This window comes from Erpetoichthys calabaricus, chromosome 2 (genome assembly GCF_900747795.2).
Source record: "Erpetoichthys calabaricus chromosome 2, fErpCal1.3, whole genome shotgun sequence".
Lineage (NCBI taxonomy): Eukaryota > Metazoa > Chordata > Cladistia > Polypteriformes > Polypteridae > Erpetoichthys > Erpetoichthys calabaricus.
In genome coordinates, this window is record NC_041395.2 from 41,601,918 (window position 1) to 41,622,635 (window position 20,718).

General features: G+C 35.5%; 1 protein-coding gene across 1 annotated transcript in view; it reads right to left on the bottom strand.

The window, feature by feature from the left end:
- Nucleotides 1-20,718, bottom strand: part of LOC114644513 (uncharacterized) — a 216,685-nt gene that overhangs the window by 84,386 nt on the left and 111,581 nt on the right. Inside the window, exons 7-12 of the mRNA XM_051922302.1 lie at nucleotides 17,752-17,832; nucleotides 14,926-15,006; nucleotides 14,745-14,819; nucleotides 14,322-14,405; nucleotides 11,752-11,835; nucleotides 8,326-8,349 (exon numbers count right to left, since the gene is read on the bottom strand). Coding sequence (XP_051778262.1) covers nucleotides 8,326-8,349; nucleotides 11,752-11,835; nucleotides 14,322-14,405; nucleotides 14,745-14,819; nucleotides 14,926-15,006; nucleotides 17,752-17,832 — 429 coding nt within the window. The remainder of the gene's footprint in view (nucleotides 1-8,325; nucleotides 8,350-11,751; nucleotides 11,836-14,321; nucleotides 14,406-14,744; nucleotides 14,820-14,925; nucleotides 15,007-17,751; nucleotides 17,833-20,718) is intronic.

Genomic DNA, 20,718 nt, shown 5'->3' on the forward strand with positions numbered 1-20,718 from the left:
CGGTATTCACCTTAAAATTACTTGACACGTATGTATTTAATACTGGAACAAATGTAGTTTTGATTTGTCTTTTCAATAGGTAACCTACACTTATATCCGATTTTCACAAGTTTGCCAGAAACAGGGGTAAGTAAACAAAATGCAATGAGTAATATGTTTTATTGTGCTGAGGCTGACTCGTCAATTTCGGTGCAGATATCTACTGCATAAGGCAAGACAAACTGTTTTGAAATTGTGTGCGCTTTCTTATGTTTGGCAATTGAATGTGCAATGAGATGATGCCCTGACTGCATGCTGGCTTGTTGTACACACATACTAAAATGTTTTTAATGAAGAGTTAAGATTTGAATTATTCGTTTTATAAAGTCAAAAAATTTAGTTCTGTAAGTGACATTTTATTTTCAAATGTCTTTGCTGCTGAAGGATTCATGAATTTGTTTGGAAATATCGCACCACAGATAACCACAGAAAAGGCATAATGGCTGTTGCTCACCATACCTCAGAAAAAATGGGTTGTATGTTCTTAAAACAATCCAATTTCGTTCACGTTATTAGGATTAATGCTGTGAATCTAATACAAGGTATTTGAGGAACTTGTCCCTGCTCACTGGCTTTCCTAATGAAGCAATGGCATTTTGTTTTTAAACTAAAGCTGATGAAGCATTTAGGGTGTTCAGCAACTCACATTTGGGGTAAAACCCACTCGTTGAGAAACACTACTTTACAACATAGCAGACATGTCTATCTCTGATTCACTCGCTGTACTCTGAGAGAGCTTTCTTTAAATGATCAAGTCAAGCAAGATAAAGTGCAACATAAAGTTAACATTCTTACCGTATTTAGCCCTCAGTGCATCATATTCTGAAAGAAAAAAATGTTAATGTCTGGTTACACATTAAACACCAATATAATTAAGATGGATAACAATTATGCATATTCTTATTTTTGGAGAATTCTGAAAGATTATTAGAATAATAAGAAAAAAAAAACAAACAAAAAAAATACATAAAATACAGACATACATAGAAAATAAAGTGTTTCCAGAAAAACTGTTAGTGAACTGTATATATTTTCAGATGTTTTATTTAGGTTTTAATGGCACAAATTATTATGCCAATGCTTTTTAATATTAATAGTTGTTTCTTTTTAAACTCAACCTGTTCTCCAATTGCAAAAAAATGTACAAATGTTTTCCCAAACCATTGTGAAGTATCTCATATATCTACGCTGTGCTGTGAGCACACATTATGAACTGTGCTTTTTGTGTGTCTCCCCACCTCTTGTATACTGTCCAGTGTGACATTATAATGCTTTTTAAGAACCTGTGTGATGCTCGTGTTTAGCAGATCCAAATGTGCCAAAACACATTCCTGTACCTAACATGTACTGTTAAATTAAACTGATTTTTATTCTAACTTGATATCATTAAATCACATTAAATAACTTTAATTATTAGGACACCTTATCTCTGGAAAAGACACTAATCCTCACTTGACTTGTGTAAGGTTAATACTTGAAGTGCACCTTGATGAGGATCCTCTTTTTACCCTGAGGCTGCAGTAACAGATTTGGAAAGAAACCTTGCAAAAGATACTCCCATTTGTGACATCAAAAGGCAATGACACACAATGTTTCTCTCTCCATTTTGCCTGAGAATAAACTGAGATAGCATGGACACCTGCCTTTCATCTGTTACTGCTGGACTCCACTCCACTAAAGTCCTCAATAACCCTAAACTACACACAGTATTAAGAAAATTGACATAATACAATGTTCTTGTTTTTTTAATGCTACTGCTGAAAGAAAATTACCTGTAATTGTTCACATAGAGAGAATAATAAACTACTGAGCATAATGTTGAGACTTGCAGTGAAATCAAACAAAGTACATTTCGAAAGCAGGCGATTCTGGGTGTATTTTTAGGCTTTAGGAGTAATTATATCCCAGTTGCAGACAATTGTATTTTCTTCTCATGTATTCTTGCAAATGACTCAGATTTACATTATTTAATTAATAAAAAAAATGCTAAATACATTTAAAATAATTCATTTTATGTGCTCTTCACATTTAGCTTCTGTTTTTTGGGATTTTGTTAAAAGTGAATGTTTCATATACTGTGAATTTAAACGTGAATACATTTCTTTCCATTTCTTATTGTCATCACGCTTAACTAAATCATCTGTAATAAGGTAAAATGAAGGAAAGGAATGTTAACATAAATTTTTTTAAAAGTGTTTTTCTTTTTTATAAATGTGATAGCCGTTTGGGACATACAGGTTTAAGGATGGTGACCTTGAAGAGAGTTCACACATGCAGACATTCTTCCACTATGTACTTGCCTAAGGTTCAAGGTTTTTATTTAGTCATGTTTACCGAAGAAAATGTGAAACTTGCCTTCCTAGTTGTATCTAATAACAGACAGTAATAAATAAACACAAACAAATAGAGGCAAGACAGATTAAAAACTGTTAACATTTTTAATTATTTGAAAACAAGATTCTTTGCTAACTAGTTCTAGCTGTGTGATAGTGCATTTGTACCTAACATGGTTACATAATACCAGTGTTATTAATGTTAATGAAAACTAAAACAAAAATATGTTGTTAATGAAAAAAAATCAGCATTCCCCTGAATAAAAACTAGATCTAAATAAAAATGAAACAAAAAACACAAACAAAGGTGAAGCTATTTTTTGTAATTTTAACTTTCACCACAATTATCTTTGTGCATAATGTATACACAAGTGTGTGGCTGCTGGTATACTTATTAATTAATATTTAAAACCTGTCCGTGCAATCATAAATTTAGTTAAGAATGATCATTGATTTGTGTGCATGTGTTAAGTATCCCTCACTGCTGTCATCTGAGACTGCGGATTTTATTGGTCTTTTCATCTGTCAGTCAATCTTTCCCTTTTAGAACCGAATACAAAAGCCTCAACACTTGTCAATGAATTATTCTGTGGATTTAATTTGCCAAAATTGACGGTCAGTCAAAAGTGTTCCACTGTCAGCAAATAGCAGGCAATTTTCCAAACACTTCAATGAAAAGGCACTCAAAAAATGCCACACATTTGGAAGATACAGCTAAATAGTCTGAAAAATTAAATATGAGGAGGAGTTGTTAAGCTCAATGAATACTCATCCACATGCTTCAAATTCAGGCATTCGCACATAGACTTTCCTTGCTCAACTGGAAGAATCCTAACTCACCTTTTCTAAGTCAGAGGGTAACTGATGTTATATGCTATTTGAAACTGGAAAAAATCAGATTCGCACTTAGAGGATCTGTGCAGAACTTTTTCAAAATCTGGCAGAATCTAATCAACAACATTTTAGAATAAACATTTAAAGCACTGAAAGTGTTCAATGACATCTCTCTTATTACTGACTCAGGTGATGCGGCAGTCCTTCTCCTCCTTGACCTGTCCGCTGCCTTTGATACCACTGACCATGAAATATTGCTGATGCGGCTTGAACATCTTGTTGGGCTCAAAGGGGCTGCTCTTAACTGGTTCAGGTCATATTTAACTGGTAGACACTTTTCAGTGACTTTTAATTCCTCTTCTTTATCTACTGCTCCTCTTAAATATGGTGTTCCTCAGGGATCCATTTTGGGTCCTATTTTATTCTCCATATACCTTCACCCTATTGGATCTATTTTTAGGAAATTTAACATTGCTTTTCACTGCTATGCTGATGACACTCAGGTTTATATTCCTGTTTGCAACTCTACAACAAATCAACTCCACAACTGTCTGTCTGAATTAAGATCCCGGATGGTTAATAATTTCCTTGACCTAAATCAAAATAAAACAGAGGTGCTTATAGTGGGTCCACCAGCTAAAGCCCAAATTGGTCTTGGACTTCTTGGCTCTTTCTCTGTCTTTTCTAAACCTCAAGTCCGCAATCTTGGTGTTACCTTTGACAGTAACCTCTCTTTTGAGAAACAAGTAAATTCTCTAGTCAAGAGTTGCTTTTTCCAACTTTGTCTATTAGGTAAGATAAAGCCTTTTTTGTCTTCTAGGGATCTTGAGATAGCTACTCATGCGTTTATTTTTTCTCACCTCGATTACTGCAACTCGCTGTATTCCGGGATTAACAAATCTCTGATATGCAGGTTACAGTTGGTCCAAAATGCTGCCGCTCGCTTTCTGGTTGGGGCAGGAAAGTATGACTCTGTTTCTCCTATTTTAGCTTCTTTACACTGGCTGCTTGTCAGTTTTCAAATTGATTTTAAAATCTTGCTGCTAGTTTTTAAATCTTTACATGGGCTTGCTCCTGCCTATTTATCTGAACTGTGTGTTTTATATCAGCCATCCAGAGTCCTTAGATCTTCAGGTCAGCTGTCTCTGGTTGTCCCTCGTACCAAGTGTATAACCAAAGGAGACAGGGCTTTTGCAGCTACTGCTCCTCGCCTGTGGAACTCTTTACCTCATCATATAAAGGAGTTGTCTACAACTGAACTGTTCAAAACAAGACTAAAGACTCATTTCTATTCACTTGCATTCAATGACCTTCAGTAATACTGATGGTTTCCTCTTTGTGATTATATAACACTAGCAAAATACCAGCGCTTCGCAGCGGAGAAGTAGTGTGTTAAAGAGGTTATGAAAAAGTAAAGGAAACATTTTAAAAATAACGTAACATGATTGTCAATGTAATTGTGTTGTCATTGTTATGAGTGTTGCTGTCATATATATATACATATACACATATACACACACATATACAGATATATTATATATACATATACACATATATTTTTTATATATATATTTTATATATATATATATATATATTATATATATATATATATATATATATATATATATATATATATATATACATACACATACATACATACATACATACATATACACACATAGATGCACTTACAATAACATAGAAATCAATATAAACAACATTAACATCATTATCATATGAGAATATGAAGTAATATATAAGAAGCACATTTCATATAAATATAAATAATTAAACAGTAAAATCTTCTTGTATAATTTGCTACCGTGGCTTTTCGTTGGTCTGTCCAGGATTTTAAATCACCTGTAGCTTGCAAACTGTTTCACCTATTGACTTGAAATCTGGTACACATATAATACGTCACGTCTGCTATCCGCTTTATGGGTGATGATTGTATTACTCTTTTTATGTTTATTTTATTTTAGAATCAACTCCTATCTGCGCACACCAGGGCGGCTGTGGGCAGATGCGTATGGTGTATTCACTCCATGTTATCGTGCATTGCGCTGTCACTGGTATTTTGATAAAAGAATTTGAACAATATATAAGAAGCGTATAAATTATTAAACAGTAAAACATTAACATTTAAGAAGTAAAGTTACATTGAGTACTACTGCTGTGCCTTCGGGTATACCTCATTTTTTCTTTGCCCATTACATGCTTAAATGTATACATTTTTTGGTGTACCTACCCGAGAACACGCGACATATAACCGACCGTGGGAGAAGCATGGATTTTAAAGAAGCGTTGAGTTCATCTGCTGGTCTCCCTCGTGGAATAACTGGTAATGTTTCAGTAAAATCTACAGCGAGTAAAACGACATTACCTCCTTTTTTTTTTGTACGATCTCTGAGATGTTGCTTTTTTCAGTTCAAGGCTTCATAAGCTCTTTTATGTTCCATGGTGTACTTAATAAGTACTAATTATCCCAAACCATCATCTTTGAATGTTGCAAGACTTTCGCCTTGTATGTAGATCGGGGTAATTACATTCATTGCATTCCTAGTCTGAATCACAATCTGATTGTATGGGTGGTTACCTGGCACTGTAGGGTTGCCACCCGTCCTTTAAAATACGGAATCGTACCGCGTTTGAGAATGAAATTGCGCGTCCCGTTTTGAATCAATACTGGACGGGATTTATCCCGTATTTTTTTAATCATTTTTTTTTTAAAGCAGCGTCTCATGCAAATCATCCCACACGCATTTTATGAAGATGCCTCCTTTCCTACTTTTGATTGGGTAATACTTGATGTCATCGTTAGTTTGATTGGTGTTTTTAACTGTCCAGTGAGGAGGGCGTGTCTTTTAAGTACAGTCTGCAAAGTGTTGGCACTGAGATGTGGCGTCAGCGCCATACTTGAAGCCCCTAACGTTGCGGTCAGCAAGTCGGCTAACATCCGCCATGTGCCGTCTTTCAGTTGCGAGAAGCAGATCATAGAATGGTTGAAACTGTTGCCCCTAACGTTGCGCCACGGCGTGTGGTTCGTTTATACCTCGTGTCTTCTCATTAAACTTTTATCTCGCGAATATGTTATTGCAATCCGCAGCGGGAGCGTTTCTATAAACTTTATTTAAAGTTACGTTTTACACCGTGGTTTGTTTCCCTTATGAACATGCTTGTATGCTTAACTCACTCCGTTCTCAATTGTTTAATTAATTTTTTGCTCTTCGCTGTTTGTGGCTGTTCCTCCATTTCCCCCTACTTCGTTCTTTTATCTCGCGAATATGTTATTGCAATCCTTAACGGGAGCGTTTCAATAAACTGATTGAAAATAGTTTTGCATTTACCTTTTTAGTAAAAGGCGAGCTTTTAAGCCTGAGAAATCACCCCGTAAATGCACACGTTTAATTGGACATGTGTTAATATGTATGGTTACACAGTATTAAAAGACAGTGAACAACGTCAGTTACCTTTGTTCCCGCGTTTGATAAAAGGTGAGCTTTTAAGCCTGAGAAATCACCCCGTAAATGCACACGTTTAATTGCACATGTGTTAATATGTATGCTTACACAGTATTAAAAGACAGTCAAAAATTAACGTCATTTACCTTCGTTCCCGCGTGCGACTCGTGCTGTAAATCTCTTCCTTGTTTTTAGTTCACGTGATTACGTAGGAGGCGTGATGACGCGATACGTGACTCCGCCTCCTCCATTACAGTGTATGGACAAAAAATATGTTCCAGTTATGACCATTACGCTTTGAATTTCGAAATGAAACCTGCCTAACTTTTGTAAGTAAGCTGTAAGGAATGAGCCTGCCAAATTTCAGCCTTCTACCTACACGGGAAGTTGGAGAATTAGTGATGAGTGAGTCAGTGAGTGAGTGAGTCAGTCAGTGAGGGCTTTGCCTTTTATTAGTATAGATTATTTTTATTTTTTATGTATATAACATCACTTCTATTTATTATGTATTTTATGTTCATATATTCTATTTCTATTTATGTTTTATGTTAATTATTTTGTTTTTCTTTTATTCGATTATTGTAAAGCACTTTGGCCACAGCATTACTATGTTGTTTTAAATGTACTATATAAATAAATTGACATTGACACTGACGTTGACACTGAGGAAGCAGATTCTCTCCCCATTTCGATTTCTTCTCCATTTATCTTTATTTACTTATTAATTCATCTATTTACTTATTTTTACTAGCTTTTGGCAGTGACATGCATGTCTCTAGTGACTCTTCCTGTGAAATCGGTAGACGGATTGGGAGAGCATGGGGGGGGTCATGAGGTCACTGGAAAGGGGTGTGTGGCGCTCCCGATATCTATGCAAAGGGACGAAGGTCCAAGTCTTTAGAGTCCTGGTGCTTCCTGTCTTGCTATATGGTTGTGAGACATGGACGCTGTCCAGTGACCTGAGACGAAGACTGGACTCCTTTGGTACTGTGTCTAACTAGGAAAATCCTTGGGTACCGTTGGTTTGACTTTGTGTTGCTTATGGAGTCCCAATGAGGCACATTACCTGCATTGTGAGGGAGCGTCAGTTACGGCACTACGGCCATGTGGCGCGTTTTCCCAAGGGTGATCCGGCTCATAAGGTCCTCATTGTTGGGGACCCAAGTGACTGGACCAGGCCAAGGGGTGTCGCCCATGTAACAACTGGCTGCAGCAGATACAGGGTCATTTCTGGAGGGTAGGACTGGACCGCGTGTCTGCCTGGGGGGTTGCTACCTGGGATCCTGAACTGTTTCGACATGTAGTGGGTGCGGCAACACACTGTACCAGTGCATGCTCCCCAACTTGACTTGACTTAAGTTTTACTCTGCTGGCCATGCACTCTTTCTCAGGGGTGGGGGTTGATTTGTTTTCAATCCTATTTTTGTAAAAACTGATCTATTTGTATGTAATGTTGTGTGATTACAATAAAATCAATAAAATTAAAAAAAAAAAATTCAGGCATAATTTAGGCTGGAAAAAAATGGTATACAGTATTTACACAGCAAATCTTTATACATCCTTAAGATTAATTTCCATTCACATAAATATTGTGTTTTATGGACATTTTGATCAGAATACATATTTTCTACATTGTTAACTTCTTCTTTAATACATACCATTTTGTATCCTCTCTGAATTACCTATACAAACAAGAAAAAGGAGAAATGAATCAGGCAAATGGTACATTTAACTGTGCTTTTGGCACCATTCTCCATGGAAAGTAATGTCAGAAAAATTAAGTTATACTAAGATAATTTCTGATTTAGTTTAAAAATATGATAACCATGTTATACCCATGGGATCTGTGGTTTTACAAATACAAAAGAGGTTGTCTGTTATTTTGAAAAACATTATTTCAACCACTGTGGTGGGCTGGCGCCCTGCCTGGGATTTGTTCCTGCCTTGCGCTCTGTGTTGGCTGGGATTAGCTCCAGCAGACCCCCATGACCCTGTAGTTAGAATATAGCGGGTTGGATAATGGGTGGATGGATTATCTCAACCATACGTATACATTAGCTTTCCATTACTTATAGATCTATGAAATCTTGCTTGAACGCTATATATATTTTTGGAATTTAGGGAAACTGCATAAATGTTTTTTCAAGAGTTATTTTTAAATGTCTTATACAGTATGTCTATAACCAATTACACAATTAAATGCTTTCATTTACTTTAATATCACCTACTGTATAGGATGAAAACAGGGGTATTTCTCCTATTGTCCTTTTTTTATAGTACAATACATTGATCACTTTCAGGCTGAAAGGAAGGTGATTTTTTAGCAATGAGCTCTCAAAAACTTAAAGACGTTTTTACATCTGTTGCTTTGTTACGAACAACTTACTGAACGTATTCTTTAGTTAAAAAAGAAATCCTGAACAGGAAAAAAAAGTGTGTGTCTTTCACTCTAGATGTACTTTTGAACAATAATGTCATTTTAAAAATGAGAACTAATATTTTGCATGCAGAAATACCATAGACATGCCAAGTTGACATGAGTCCAAATATAAAACAAAAGCCTCATAACTAACTTTACATATTCACTTTTTAAAGGCAACAATGATCTTGAGTATAGACCTGTGTAATGAGTTTGCACAAATGCAGTAAAAAGCATATTTGTGTCATTTTAGATAAAATTATACTTTTGTTAAATTCTGCTATTTTAATCCAGCAGTTCCCTTCACATCACTGTTTTCTTCCACAGCAATGTTTCATTCCTGGCTTTACTGCAGCTCATAAAAGCTGTATTTGTTATTTTCAGTGTTTTTAGCATTTATGGTGTGTTTTTTTCTTCAAGTTAAAGTTTATTGTCATGTGTACATAGTACAATTAATTTCTTACTTGAATGTCTCCTCAGAATAGTGACAGTAATGCAATAACAACAATAGACATACAAAAAAAAAACATCATTAAGAGAATGCAACATGTATACAATTATATGCTAACTACACATACAAGGACACTTACAACATTTGTTATTATGACTGGCTATTTAATAACCTTATGATCTGTAGACAGAAACTGTGTCTGAAATTACAGGTGTAAGTTAAATTGTCTAATACCATTTGTAAGAAGGAGGAAGTGACTTCAGCTTTAACATCTTTGACTTTGTTAAGATCTCAAGATGCAGGTCTACTAAAGATTCCAAGGATCTTTTATTTACAGGGCCCCAAAACTGTGTAATGATTGGAATGATCTGCCTGCTTGATTATTAGATTCACCTTTGATAACAGCTTTTATTTAAATCCACGCTGAAAACTCACAAGCGCAGTAGTCAAGCTTAAATTACTACAGCTGATTAGTCATTCTTATGTCTGCTGCTCAGTTATTTACACAAAAATATGCAGCAGGCATTTGAATAATTATGAAAGGTTACTGACACTTATCTATTACGTTACTTTTCTTGGTATTCCAATGTTGCACTTGGAGCCAATGCTCTACTTCCAGCCTGTTTTCCTATCCATAAGAAAGCCTGAATGAAAGGATTGTGTCTTTTTATTAGACTGCCTAGGGGAAACTTATGTTGCACCCTAGAATACCCAGTAGGGTATAGGTGGCCAGTTGGCATAGGTCTTTAAAACTCTGATTGTGTCTGACTTTATCAATGACTTTGCAACTCTCAGATTATTTTCTCCAGGGATACTGCTTACTAGAGTTTTTCTTTTCCTCTCCTCCTTTGTCAAATGGTTGTATCTCAATGATTAAATATGGATATACACTGCCTGGCCAAAAAAAAAGTCACCACCTGGATTTAACTAAGCAAATAGGTACGAGCCTCCTATTGGATAATTGCTGCATGGGCGATTATCTTTCAGGTGGCAACAAGTTATTTAACCCCAACTGCTGAAATGAGTTGCTTCTCATTTCTTAAACAACCATGTCGAAAGACACATCTCATGGTCGTGAAAAAGATGTTAGTCTGTTTGAGAAGGGTCAAATCATTGGCATTCATCAAGCAGAGAAAACATCTAAGGAGATTGCAGAAACTACTAAAATTGGGTTAAGAACTGTCCAACGCATTATTAAAAACTGGAAGGATAGTGGGGACCCATCGTCTTCGAGGAAGAAATGTGGCCGGAAAAAAACTCTGAATGATCGTGATCGGCGATCACTTAAACGTTTGGTGAAATCAAATCGAAGAAAAAGAACAGTAGAACTCAGGTCTATGTTTGATAGTGAAAGTAAGAGCATTTCCACATGCACAATGCGAAGGGAACTCAAGAGATTGGGACTGAACAGCTGTGTAGCCATAAGAAAACCACTAATCAGTGAGGCAAACCAGAAAAAAAGGCTTCAGTTTGCTAGGGAGCATAAAGATTGGACTCTGGAGCAATGGAAGAAGTTCATGGATTGGCCACCACAGAGTCCAGACCTTAACCCCATTGAGAATCTTTGGGATGTGCTGGAGAAGGTTTTGCGCAGCGGTCAGACTCTGCCATCATCAATGCAAGATCTTGGTGAAAAATTAATGCAACACTGGATAGAACTAAATCTTGTGACACTGCAGAAGCTTATTGAAACAATGCCACAGCGAATGCATGCCGTAATCAAAGCTAAAGGCGGTCCAATGAAATATTAGTGTGTGTGACCTTTTTTTTTGGTGGTGACTTTTTTTTTGGCCAGGCAGTGTCTATTGTTAGGATTCTTTTATTTCAATCAGTTTGAAATGGATTTGTTTTACTGTGCCTTAAAACTAACCTGTATTTTATGTATGTAAATTATGCAATTTGTAAAGTTTACAAATGAATATCTTTTGAAATTTGTTACGTCACTCTGAGCCAGCATTTATTAAACAAAGCTACACTAAAATAAATGGCTCTGCTGACTGCTGTTACATAAGATACATAAGTTAACTAACGAAAAGGCTGCAATTGGTACTATCCTCTTACACTTACTTAGTACAAATTAGTCATGCATTATTCACAAGTTTCACTCTCTTTCAGCTGATCTCAATTGATGTCAGTAAAACAGTACAGTGCATTAAAAATAAATTACTTTCTGTGAACTTTACTAAAATATTGAATAAGAGTTTTAAGGATTACCGTGCAATATCTTAGTCGTGATGCGAGGGAACTGCATACATAAATACAAAACAAAACCTACAAGTACTGGACATCCGCTTGCTCCTGTTTTAAAGAAAAGGACATTTTAAAGAGAAAAAGGCCACAAATTTTTAGTGTATGCCAGAAAAGAAAGCAGTATAACTAATAAAGAAAAAAAATACTTTCACAGTCACAGGCAAAATAAAACTGTTATCAGTGGATAAAGTAGACTTAAGAATGGGTGGATATACAGTATTAAGTATAAAATTCCATCTAATATAACAACAATGATATAAAACGATAATAGCAAAGACTGTTTATGTAACCAATTATAAATGATTCCTGTTCATTTAAAAAACTATCAATGTTTAGTAATAAATGTCCCATGAAAAATGAATTCTCAATAAAAGCAGTAAAGAGACAAAAACATTGATGCATGAAAATTTACTATGGCATTATGAAGACTGAAGCAGCAGATACATGCCCAGCCTGTTTGAACTGGCAGGTTGACTAAAACATTTCTCTAAATGCAAGTGAATTTGCAAGGAATTTAAGCAGATGACAAGACAGGGTCTTCCTGTGCTACATCCAGGCAACAGCAAACAAGATAAGAATATAGAATATGACAAGTTTTGAAGAGAAATGCTACTTAGCTCAACAATTTCTATTCGCCTAACTGAAAAAATCATTAAGTCAAGATTTTGGATCCCCACAGTACCATTATCTACTATAATACCATATTAATAACTGTGATTGGCAATGCATTTCATGAATCTATTTTTCTCTGTGAGTAGAAATATTGCAGATGCTTGTACAAAATGTTCTACATCTGGCTTTTATCTGTGTCACCTGTTGTTGATGAATAAATTCGTCTTGATTCATCCTGACATCTACCATGCTAACTCTTTACATCATGTCACCTCAAAATCTTTGATTGTTTAAAATGAAATAAATTATCACCTTTAATCTCTCCTCATAGCTCATATTATGCAATCCTGGAATCAGTGCAGTAGTTTATCTGTGTACTTTATATAATGCTGATAAGTCTTTTTGTAATAAGCACATGTAAATCTGCACATAATATCCTGGATACGGCTTCGCAAGTTCATTATACAGCTCAAGCATAGTGGAAGTTAAATTTAAACTTGATACAACAAACTCTTTACACCAAAATGCTATAAGTCTTTTAAATCACTTCTATACACTGTCTAGTTGTGGACAGTATGACAAGAACACTATGACTCTATTCTACTAAAGAAAGAAAAAACATCTTCTTATAAGATATTCTTTCAAGTTACAGAGCGTACATCTATTTTCATTGTCCTTAACCTACCACATACTTGCCCAAATAATAGTAATAACCACAAATTAGCTGTTAGGTGGTAATGGTTTAATAGAGATAGTTAGTCAGTTAGAGACAGGGGATGATTAGCGGGCCAGAATGATTAGGCTGTGATGGGCATTTTAGCTTGGACACTGGGGTATACCCTACTCTTTTCAAGGGATGCTCAGGGGTATTTTATGACCACAGAGAGACAGGAACTTAGTTATTACATCTCACCTAAAAGGATGGTGCCAATTTTTATAGCGCAGTGCCCCCCATCACTGCACTGAGGCATCAGGATCTACACACAGACCCAAGGGTAAGCAGCCCCTGCTGGTATCACCAGCACCACTTCCAGGTTCTCCTGTATTGCTTTTGCTTTTTCTGAATTCATGTGAACACAACTAATAAGACATTTTCCATGTAACACTGTACTTAGGTATGTATAATTATTAAGGACTACTGAAAGTATTAAAGCAAATCTACTATCAGATAATGCATATAAGTATATGAGACATGTCTCTGAATGATCTTATTTATCATATTTTATGTGTTTTGTTAAGCAGTATTCAGTCTACCTAGGGATGGTGTTAACCATACTAAGTTGGGCTATCACCATCATGGTTACAATAAAGAAATATGAACAAAACAATACCAACAATAAATAATTCTGTTTTACACAGTATATTAGATTGCATAAACTACTGTACCTTAAAAGTAGAAAACAGACTTGGAAATGAATTTATTATCTTGTGACAAGCAAGGACAAAAGCCAGTAATCAGAGTATCAATTAACAAAGGCCATTATGCAAATCAAATCAAAGTCGTGGAGAATGTAGCCAATAATTTTTCAAACTAAAATGAACAAAAGATAAACGGTAACGGTAAGCTTGGAGTTATCCACAAACTTGGACACTAAGTCCCATGAGGCACTGGCTTACTGAAGACATTACTTGACATGGCTTCCAAAGACATGTCCTTACGAATGGAGTACTTCAACATAGTAGCAGTTGCTCAAAATGGCTGTGATCATAGATAAAATTAGATGGTTTGACGTAAATACAAAATATGACTGTAAAATAAAATAAATCTCAAATCAAAATTTGAAATGAAAGTAAAGCTATGTTTCAAGAGGTCTCAAAACAGCAGAAAAAAAAGTCCCAAACAAAATGTATAAAATCTAGAGTAAAGCAAAGAACATTGGCTAATGTAACACATCCAAACTGCAAAAGGAAAATATTTATACCTAAAATCCCAGGAAAGTTGTTATCATCATTAAATAAAGTATACATAAATGTCTGAAAAGAAGTCCAGTTGTCGATTAGGAGACCTGCATAAAAAAACGAAAACAATTTTTAAACAGTTATAATTAATGAAGTACAAATAACATATCAATCCAATTGTGAATGATTATCTACTCAGTAAAACTGATCATGAAATGAATTATTATGTTATCTACATATTATAAAATAGTTCCCCATTTAAGAAGAACTTTAGTATTGAAAGCATAATTTCATTTACAAGTGCCATTACTCAAAATGGTCCATTTTTTTGTTTTCTCGTCATTTATGAGAACTCTGTTACAGTATTTGTAGCATTTTTAAAAAAACATCCTTCAACTACAGGTATCCACAAAAAATGTAATGTTCTATTAGTAAAAACACTGTACCTTTAATCCAATGGAACTGCTCAGTGCAATTATGGAAGATTTTAGCAAGAATTTCATAATGATTCAGCTGTAAAGCTATAAACAATAAACAATCACAATGAGTTCAGATAAAAAATGAATACCATTCCCTTTGTAATTTATGATTTATAAATGCATATTTAAAATTATTAACAAGCATTACCTTTATCAAGGATGTCTGCATAAGCAAGAACAGCTAGAATCACCACCACAGCAAAAACAGTCATTAACGTTTTATAATAGCCTAAAAAAATAAAAAAACAACAAAAAAAATTGATTATCACTTTACTAGCATCTGCCCATGTTGTAAAATTAAAGGTAATTGCACCTGATGAAAATCATACCCTAAATTCCTCAGCAAATCAGATTACAGTGAAGAATAAGTTGTTTTATTTTTATATGTCGACACCACAGTATGTTGAATATCTTACACACATGCACATATACTGTACAGTTACAGATTGTCCGTCTTGCTGCTTGGGGAATTCAACAGAACACATGACACATCTAACCAGAAATATGACTACTCAAATGTTTCACCCACTTCTTAGCACCCACTGTTTCCTAGGCAGATCAGAAATACCTAGCTTAAACAGGACCTGGCCACCAGACCAAAATCACATTTGTATACAAATTTGTATACAAGTCTATAGACTTGAGTTTAAGTTACGGTTTAAGGATAGGACATACAGGGGTTTAAATAATTATGAATACATTGCTGTGTCATTTTTATTTTTTTCTTTTCACACATTTTTAAACAGCAGTGGAAATCTGTTTGAGCTCCTTTGTTTCTGTACAGATACATTACAAGTTCCTCATCAAACTTCTGACAAGTTCTGTGTGTCAATATCTAAGTGCACAGGGAGTAGCCGTAAAGGACAGGCTACTCTAATCTTGTGGAATGAATCTGTTTACAATACAGTTTGATAAACAAGTGCTGTAGAAATACAAGTTTCTTTTTTGTCTGGTGCTTTCAACTTTGTATATTGTATAGAACTAAAATGCAAGGTTACGATTATGTTTATTCCTACACTTTATAACAACCACCAGAACAAGGATGGATTAAGACCCTCACAGGTCCATGGGTGACCTGGCTCCTTAACAGAGAGTTGATCATACTTTTAACAATGCACTAAGTGGACACTTCTGACATTTCACCACACAGATACTGAATCGTTTCAATCAGAGACAATTGTCATTTTGACTTGCGGATAATTGACCATCAAGTGGATCAGTCGACACAGGACCCTTAGGCTCACACCCAGAACCCTAAAAATGCAACATCCCATAAAGATACATTTGTATTTATTTGTCCATTCACAATAACTGCTGTGGGTGGGGTTTTAATGTACTGTAACTAGGAAAATAAAATAGTATAAAACCACAGAGATGTCTTTCCATTAACGTGGCATGAACTGCCTGGAATGTGAATATAAAGTGAAAAAAATTGAAGTATTTACAGTGTCCATTGACTCTTTAAGTTAATCACAATAACTTGCTGATATATGTTATGGTCAAGGAAGTGGCAAAATGGTAATTTGAACCAAATGGGCCAAATAACAAACAAAGTTCAAAAAGGCAGGCAGGACTCTTATACTGAGAGATAGGAAAGCACAAGCATTTCACAACATATCTAAGCATTTCACTAAATACTATACTGTGTGTATTACTGCATGTGACAAATAAAACTTGATTTGGTTTGATTTGCCAAGTGAAGTATCCAGAAACATGTACTAAACTTATAATGAATGAAATATGTAATAGTCCCATTGCTAAAGTCTTCTTGAAAGTAAGTGTCTTTTAGGTTCCTCTAACTTAAGAGAGGTGAGAAGAGAGCCAAGAAAAAGTCCTTTCCCTAGACGTGTTTCTCCCTAAAGCTACAACAGATGTTAGTTTTGTTTTTTAAATGAATCTAATAGATGGATAAAGTCCTTACTGCTCACAGGACTAGCAATGGACATTGATGTCTTTAACACCATGGCTGCTGCCTTAATTAACTAGTAAAAAACAGATGTAACTTGTTTTTCTTAGGGGAACAAGACACTGCCAAAATGATGTCACTGTCATACAGATACAATATACAGTATATAGAGGGGTGTATACACATTCCATAAATCCACAAATTCCAAAACTCAGATTACAACAATGTAGATCACAGATGATGCTAAATGTATCTTTATTTGTAAAAATCCTGAGGATAAGTACTACCCTGGGTGCTCATTATCACACTCAAAAAAACAACAGCACCTTCAGCATTCAGAAAATGAGCTACATGAAACCATGTCCCAGAGGCTGCAGTGGGAGACAAGCAAAGGAGCTGGACTTCTTTTAAAATAGCAGAATTCCACAAAAAATGTATCTGCTAGAATATTAGTGATCTGTCCTTCAAAACATAACAAAAACTTTACAGTTTCAAAGTATTAGTAAGTAGTAGAGTTGCTAAAGAGTAATTGTTAGTGAGCTATTTCCAAATACCTAGAAAAGGTTAAGAGAAATACATTCTCTGATAGAGAGCTTTTAATATATCTCAGTATCACTTTAAATTAGGCGTCCCAAATACACTGTACTCACCATGTAATTGCCTATATAATTATAGAGTAACTGGGTGTTATTGCCTTGTACTTACTGTATAATACCGTGTAAGACTACAATTAAGTACTCAATTGTAATTGTTAGTCCACAATTTATATACATACGCACTTATAAAAACTGCGGCATAATTATTACAATTGAGTACTTAATGATATCATTACACTGTATTGCACAGTAAGTACAAGGTAATGACACCTAGTTACTCTGTAATTATATAGGTAATTACATGGTAAGTACAGAGTATTTGGGACACCTAATCTAAAGTGATACCTATATCTCTTACATAACCAGTCTACCCTTCCTGTTTAACACAAAGTACAAGCACTACATCTAACAAACTACTAACATAAGAATTACAATTATTTTACCATAAATAACATCTCATATATTACCATACCTTGTAACATTGCTTGCACTAGCACAAGAATAAATGCAGTTGCTTGAATCAAAACAGCAATCAGGATCAGTGAACTGTCACCTATATAAAATAAAAAATAAAAATATTTTCAGCTTGTGAAGATTGTCACTAAATTTTCACAAATGGAAACATTAAATACTGTTTACACTTTACAGTTTCATTTAATAAACAATTAATTTTCTTACCAATTTGTGCCAAACATGCAGTAGTTGAATACTATTTAAAAACACATTGTACATTGTTATCTTGAAAGGTTATAATCAGGAATCTGTCTCTTTGGGCTATATGTTCCAAGAATGCCCTACTTTATAATCTGTATACTTGAAATAAAATTGCTTACATTTCAGATAGCTTTGGACTCACTATAATTTTTAATTCCCTAATAGAAATATTTGTGGTTTCACTGATTACTGAACAATCTATTCTGTTATCCCATATTGTTCTGCTAGCATGTCACAACTTCACTTCGATTCCTGCTTTTCTTTTTGCTATCTGGAAATTGGTGGGGGGCATGGTGCATCTGTTCTGAGATTAAATGCACTAAACATTGGACTGACTTGTAGTTTATTCATCGTAATGCAAATGGTATGAACCAGGAAAAAAATTCTAACCGAAAAAATGTCCCAAAGAGTAACATTTCAACATTATCCCACTATATTGGAAAATTTGAAGTCAACTGATTTCATTCAATGTGTACTGTTTGAAACTTTTTAATGCCTCCTGTCGTTCATAGGTAATGTTCTGTGTCTTCTTTGATTAATCAAGATAAACATGCTGGATTAAAAAAACATTTTTTAACTAGATGGAACTGAACAATCATAAATTAAAAGCCTTGTGGCTCTCAGTGAGCTGGCAGAAGTCACAAAGGATTGATGAGCTTGTTTCCTCACACTTTTCCTGTACGGTATGCTCACATTTTCTTCATCCATGGTATTGATTCTTTTTAATATACAGAAAATGCTCTTCTCATTTTTTTTTTTTTTTTATTTCAGAAAACAGACTTCAAAGTTAAAGAGTAAAAGGAGTATAATTTAATGTTTAGCAAAGTCTAACAAACTTCTTTATAGGTGAACGCCAGAAAAGAGGATCAGCTTTACACATTGGGCTTACAGTCATCCCACTGTATCAGCAGATTCCGCATCCATGGATTCAACCAACCGCAGATTGAAAATATTAGAGAGAAAAAAAAACTTCCTAAAAGCAAACCTTGAACTTGCGGCACACCAAGCACTACGCTGAATCCAAGTGAATGAAGTGATGTGTAGACATACCCTGTGGAATGCTCTCTCAGTGGGGAGAGGCAGATGTGCTAGCTCAAGTTGGGCAAAGTCAATGCTAGAGGGCTGCAGCGGCTACAGGTTTTTGTTCCAACACATTTGCTTAATTAGAAAACAATCTTTGCCAATAATTTAATTTCATGGCTTTTTAGTGCTTTAACTCTGTCATGTCAGATCATTTTCATATCCTAGATTTTTTTGTCTTTTCTAAGGATATTTGCCAAATGATCTGAAGTCTAAAACAGATGAGTAATTCTCAGTCCTTCACTTTTTTCTCTTCGCTTTCATTCCAAGTATTTAATTAAACCAAATGGTGCACGAGGCGGCACGGTGGCACAGTGGTAGCGCTGCTGCCTCGCAGTTAGAAGACCTGGGTTTGCTTCCTGGGTCCTCCCTGCGTGGAGTTTGCATGTTCTCCCCATGTCTGTGTGGGTTTCCTCCGGGTGCTCGGGTTTCCTCCCACAGTCCAAAGACATGCAGGTTAGGTGGATTGGTGATCCTAAATTGTCCCTAGTGTGTGCTTGGTGTGTGGGTGTTTGTGTGTATGTGTGTGCCCTGTGGTGGGCTGGCACCCTGCCCGGGGTTTGTTCCCTGCCTTGCGCCCTGTGTTGGCTGGGATTGGCTCTAGCTGACCCCCGTGACCCTGTAGTTAGGATACAAGCTAAATGGAGAAGGTTTCTTTTGTCGTTTGTATTTTATTGCTCATAAGAAGCAATTAAAAACCAAGAATTCAGCTATTAAACACTAAAATAAGCAATAAGGATTCAAAATCTTAATGAGTGAGACAAATAAAATGAAGCAGAAGTGTTACTTGAGCAATAAGTGCTTCTTATTAAGCAATTGGAATGGAACAAAAATATGCAGCCCTCCAGGAATGATTTTGTCCACCCCTGTGCTAGCCCTTTGCCCGCACTCCTTGAAGTTCAGTAATTATTCTTCCTCTGTTTCACCAACACAAACGTTGTTATTGTGTTATTGTTTTTACTTCCTCTATAGTCAAGTCTGATCATCTTCTTGGTGCTCTGCAAGAGGGCACAACCAGTTGTGGAAGGGCCTATCTGAAGAGCAACAGGCAGGGACTTCAATATCAGTTCAAGCTCAAAGGCCAACATGACTTGTCTGCATTGCCATAAGGGTCTGCTAGGGGGAGAATGGCATACTCTTCAGTCTTGTTGTGTGTACCCTTGCATTGGCAAATATGCCTCCAGAATTTTGTAACCACGCAGCCCTGTGAACGTTAACTGTGCATGTGCTAGACAAGAAAACATGTGCCATTTAACAGGAACAGTTGTGTATTTTGTTGCTACTTATACCTATAGATAGATAGATAGATAGATAGATAGATAGATAGATAGATAGATAGATAGATAGATAGATAGATAGATAGATAGATAGATAGATAGATAGATAGATAGATAGATAGATAGATAGATACTTTATTAATCCCAATGGGAAATTCATAGAATCCAATATTAAACATACACAGTAATAGCCAAATATCCACAAATTCCTGGCATTAAATTGCCCAGACCCTGGGCAAAGATGAAAGTTTGTGCAGGCAGAAATGGAAATATCTGCAAGATTGCTGTAAAGGTAAAGATAAAACTTCAGGAGGAAAGCGGTGGGATTCTGCTACCATGCATTGCCACATACTGTATATAAACTATAA